This window comes from Saprolegnia parasitica (genome assembly GCF_000151545.1).
Source record: "Saprolegnia parasitica CBS 223.65 unplaced genomic scaffold supercont2.37, whole genome shotgun sequence".
Taxonomy (NCBI): domain Eukaryota; phylum Oomycota; class Saprolegniomycetes; order Saprolegniales; family Saprolegniaceae; genus Saprolegnia; species Saprolegnia parasitica.
The window spans coordinates 117,034-121,777 of NW_012156431.1; the positions used below are offsets into that span (position 1 = coordinate 117,034).

Below are 4,744 nucleotides of genomic sequence, written 5' to 3' on the forward strand. Positions count from 1 at the left end.
AGACGCCGGCCAAGCGACAGAGTCGGCTCAAGACGACGACCGCACCCGTGGCAGCGACAATGACGACCACGGACATTCAGACGCAGATTCTGCAGACCAACCCGATCCTCGAAGCGTTTGGGAACGCCAAGACGGTCCGCAACGACAACAGCAGTCGGTTCGGCAAGTTTATCGCGCTGCAGTTTGGCGCCGATGCCAAGATGGTCGGCGCCAAGATCTCGGTGTACCTCCTCGAGAAGATCCGGCTCAGCCACCAGTCGCTCGGCGAGCGCAACTTTCACATCTTTTACGAGCTCTGCGCTGGCGCCGACGACGATCTCGCCGACGCGCTGGAGCTGGGTGGCATGGAAGACTATGCGATTCTGAGCCAGAGCGAGTGCTACGAGCGGCGGTCGGTCGACGACGCGGTGCAGTTCAACCTGACGACACAAGCCTTTCGGGACATGGGCGTCCCGGACGACGAGACGACGACGATTCTGAGTGTCGTGGCCTCGCTTCTGCATCTCGGCAACGTGGCCTTTGACGCCGTGACGTCGTCGTCCTCCAACTTGGAGATGGCGGCGATCGCAGCCTCGTCCGCGGCCCACTTGTCAACGGCGTCGCGGCTCCTCGGGGTGTCCTCCGAGGCGCTGGTGACGGCGCTGGTGACGCGCCGGATCCACACGACGCGCGAGGTCGTCGAGGTCAAGCTCACGGCGGCGCAAGCCGAGGACGCCAAGCAGTCGCTCATGCAGAGCATTTACGGCGGCCTCTTCCTCTACATTGTCGAACGACTCTCCAACATCATTTGCCATGACCGCGCGTGCGTCACGACGATCGGGATCCTCGACATCTTTGGGTTCGAGAACCTCCACAGCAACGGGTTTGAGCAGCTCTGCATCAACTACGCCAACGAGCGGCTCCAAGCGCAGTTCAACGACCTCGTCTTTGCCAAGGAGCAGCGCATGTACGCGTCCGAAGGCATCGAGTGGAAGTACATTGAGTTTCCCGACAATGCCCCGTGCCTCCAACTGCTCGAAGATCGCCCGGCCGGCATGTGGTGTCTGCTCGACGAAGAGTGCATTTTGCCAAAGGGCTCGAACGAAGCGTGGATCACCAAGTTGTACCAGACATTTCTGCCGCCGGACGAGACCATCTCCGAGTCGCGCCGGCACTCGAACCCCGAGCGCGGCCAGCTCAAGAAGCCACCGTCGGGCCCCAAGCCGACGCGACCGTTCTACGCGTCGCACACGCAGCAAGTCGCGTATCAGTTTGTGATTGGCCATTTCGCCGGGCGCGTCATGTACGAGCTCGACGCGTTCCTTCAGAAGAACCAAGACGCGCTGCCGACCGAAGCCATTGGCCTCTGCAACGCGTCGTCGTCATTGCTGGTGCAGTCGCTGCTGAAAGCCAAGGTCCCGGCGAAAGCAGCGGTGGCGCCACGCCTCGCCCGCGTGCCCAGCAGTCTGCGCGCCGCCAGCGTCAGCGCCCAGTTCAAGTCGCAGCTCGACGAGCTCATTGGCGTCATTGGCAGCACGCAAGCGCGGTACATTCGGTGCGTCAAATCCAACGACACAGCCGAGCCCCGCTGTCTGCACAAGGCCCGCGTCGTCCAGCAACTCCGGTCGGGCGGCGTCCTCGAAGCGGTCCGGATCGCCCGCGCCGGGTACGCGGTGCGCGTTGACCACGCTTCGTTTGTCGAGCAGTTTGGTTTCGTGCTGCCGTCGTCGCCGCGCAAGGCGACCGTGCTGCCGATCAAGACCAAGTGCGAGCGCATTGCGGCCACGCTGCTACTCGAGTGTGGCGACCACACGGACGTGGCCAAGCGCGTCTTGAGCGCGTTGACGTACGACCGGGCCGCGTTCCAGGACGCGTGCGGCCGCGCGGGCTTCCAGCTCGGCGTCTCGAAAATCTTTTTCCGCAAAGAAGTGTACAACACGCTCCGGCTGCGTCGGCGGCAAAAGCTGTCGGCGTCGGCGACGCACATCCAGCGCGTCTATCGAGGGTACCGCGCCGCCAAGGCGTATGCGATCGCGCGCGCGGCTATCGCCGCGCTGCAAGCATTCGCCCGGCAACTGCTGGCGCGACGCCGGCTGCAGCGACGCAGCGCAACGCGAATGCAAGCCACGTGGCGCCGGTACGCTGCGGTGCGCCGCTGGACGTTGCTGCGCCGCGGGGTCGCGGCCTGCCAGCGCTTTTGGCGGTCGCGTGCCGTCTGGCGGCGTGCGATGGCCGAGCGCGAGACGGCCAAACGTCTCGAGCTGGAGGCGCTTGCACAGGCTCAAGCTGCCGTCGACGAGCAACGGCGTGCGGACGACCGGCGCCGGGCCGCCGAGCTAGAGGTGGAGCGGAGTATGCCGACACCGACACTCTCGCCGCGTCGCGGAACGTCGCCGGTGGTCAACGCCGTGTCGTCCGTGGTCCATGGCGCATCGCCGGTGGTGGCTACGGTGTCGCTGCCACAATCGACGACGACGACGACGACGACGGTGCTGACCGACTCTGCGACCGCGGCACTGGTCGAGAACCTCACGCTGCAGAATGAAAAGCTGCGGCTTGAGCTCGAGCTGCTTCGACAGCAGACGACGACGACGTCGGCGCTTGTGCCGCGGGCCGTTGACGAGCTTGCGTTTGCCCACCAGCAGATTGTGTCGCTCTCGCAGCAGCTGCTCACGACCCAGATTCGGTACTCGAATCTGCTCCTCGACTACAATGAGAGTGTCCACGGCTACGACGCGGACCGACCGTCCTTGAGCGAAGACGCGTTTTCGATGGTCGACGACCTCGCGGTGCCGTGCCCCGACACGCTCGAGTGCGCCCAAGAGCAGCTCCGCACGCTCCTCCGCAAGCTCCATGCGGCGAAAGAAAAGCTCAAGCATCTCGAGGCCGACCGCGTCCGCAAGCCGCGCGGCGACTCGATCGAAGGCTTGGAGTTTTACCCGCGCAAGTCGACCGAGTGGCGCCCGGCGTTCTACCCGCCGTTGGACGAGCTCGGGTACGACTCGGACGCGGACGAGTACGACTCGCGGGTCGACGAGCTCCAGCGCCAGGTCGACAGCCTCCGGACCTGCATGCACACAAAGCGGTCGCTCGCGAGCCTCCCGAGCACGGTCTCGACGGCCTCGGACTTTGTCGAGCGCCGCCCGACGAGCCGCCTCACGTACCACGTGCGCGACATCTCCAAGTGGGCGCGCGACGCCGTCTGCTTTGAGTGCAAGACCGAGTTTACCTGGTTTACGCGTCGCCACCACTGCCGCCTCTGCGGCCACTCGTTTTGCCACGGTAGAGTAGTATCAATGTATCGAGTCGAGGGAGTGATGGGTGATTGGATGGGTAGAACACTCGAACCGCCGCGCGTGCCTCGTCGGGTGTGGCGCCGAAGACGAGTCCGAGCCGGTCCGCGTCTGCGACGTGTGCTTTGTCGAAATCTGCGTCGAAGCGCGCAAGTCGGAGGCAGCGTCCCGCCGGTTCCCGCAGTTTGTTTAGTTTTGGACGTTATTTATCCCCTTATATTTCTCCGCTTGGACACAAGGTGTCGATCACTTTGTGCACAAGTTGTCAATGTCGCGTGGGGTTGTTTGGGCAAGAACCGGCCATGGACCACACTTCAACAGCGACGCGAATGAATTGACCGAGCCTTCGGCTTCCGGATTTGGCAAGCGAGCATATTTTCGGCACCGCCACGCCATTCACGAGGTGGCAGATGCCGCTAATACCGGATACATTATTGTCCGAAACTGGCAATTTGCGCGCCAAAAGCAAGGGGTCGAGAGGATGCCGGGATGGAAAGATAGGCGTCGTGCTAATAGCTGGGATGCATGGCAATCAACGCTTGTAAGAAGGTAGTGCTGGAGGAGATACAGGAGGAGCCACGCAGGAAGCGCGATCAATAGACACGACCATCGACGCCTCGATTGAAGTAGCAACCCATTCAAGCCTTGCGCTGGCGAGGTAGTTATTGCGTGCGATTTCAACGGTAGAAGCAATAGAGCTCAATGTGTCTTGTACTACGAGCTACGGTCCCCACCCTTCTGCTGCCAGCCACCTACCATTCGGTGTCCTTATCGAAGAATGTACACTACGTAGTAACAAGGTTCTCCCAGTGACGCCCAGTCGATGCTTTTGATCGTCGGTTCAATGCACCGCACTGTGTTTAGCGTCATCCTCGTCCCATCCAACGCATCTCGACTATCTCGACGTCGTGTCGCGTGAGTCGTGGCGCCGGCGGTGGCTCCTTGCCTGTCGTCTCGAGCGGGCGCTTCCAGTCCTGCGAGAGCAGTGCATCCATGGCCGTCGGAAAGGTCGTCTGCATCGCACAACAAAGCTCGTCAAGGACACGGCGCCACTTGGCTTGGAGGATTGGCGCGTTGGCAACGCGCGCGACGAGCTTCGACACGTACGAGAGCACCATCGATGGCGCGTGTGCGTGCAAATAGGTCAGCGCCGCGAGATGGCGCGCGGTCATCGCCTTTTGACGAACCACGAGCTTGCGCGAGAGTGCCACGTAGGGCACGAGAGCCAAGGCGGGTGGCGGCAGCAGTGGCCCAGGCGCCTTCCACGGCGAACCGCCCCGCGCGCTGCCACAGACGTTCGATGAGCTTGGCGTCCAGAGGCATGGCGGCGTCCAACTGGGCGAGCCACAAGAGGCTGGCAACGGCCGCCACCGACAGCGACTTGGGCTGCGTCGAGCCAGCGCCAGAGCGGCTCCACATACTTGGTGCACGACAGCGTGGGGACCGCCTTGCGCACCGCGACCGGTGCTTCG

The 4,744-nt window shown here is 63.1% G+C and overlaps 2 protein-coding genes across 2 annotated transcripts; one reads left to right on the forward strand and one right to left on the reverse strand.

The window, feature by feature from the left end:
• Window positions 1–13: 13 nt before the first annotated feature.
• SPRG_08351 (hypothetical protein) lies at window positions 14–3,506 on the forward strand. Its single transcript, XM_012347592.1, has 2 exons — window positions 14–3,261; window positions 3,317–3,506. Exons 1-2 carry the CDS (start codon window positions 60–62, stop codon window positions 3,463–3,465), a joined length of 3,351 nt encoding a protein of 1,116 aa, XP_012202982.1. The 5' UTR covers window positions 14–59; the 3' UTR covers window positions 3,466–3,506.
• A 632-nt stretch (window positions 3,507–4,138) lies between these two features.
• On the reverse strand, window positions 4,139–4,691 carry SPRG_08352 (hypothetical protein; the record flags this gene model as incomplete). The annotated part of the gene is made up of 2 exons (XM_012347593.1): window positions 4,139–4,556; window positions 4,609–4,691. The coding sequence occupies 2 exons, from the start codon at window positions 4,689–4,691 to the stop codon at window positions 4,139–4,141; spliced, it is 501 nt and encodes a 166-aa protein (XP_012202983.1).
• Between the last annotated feature and the right edge of the window lie 53 nt (window positions 4,692–4,744).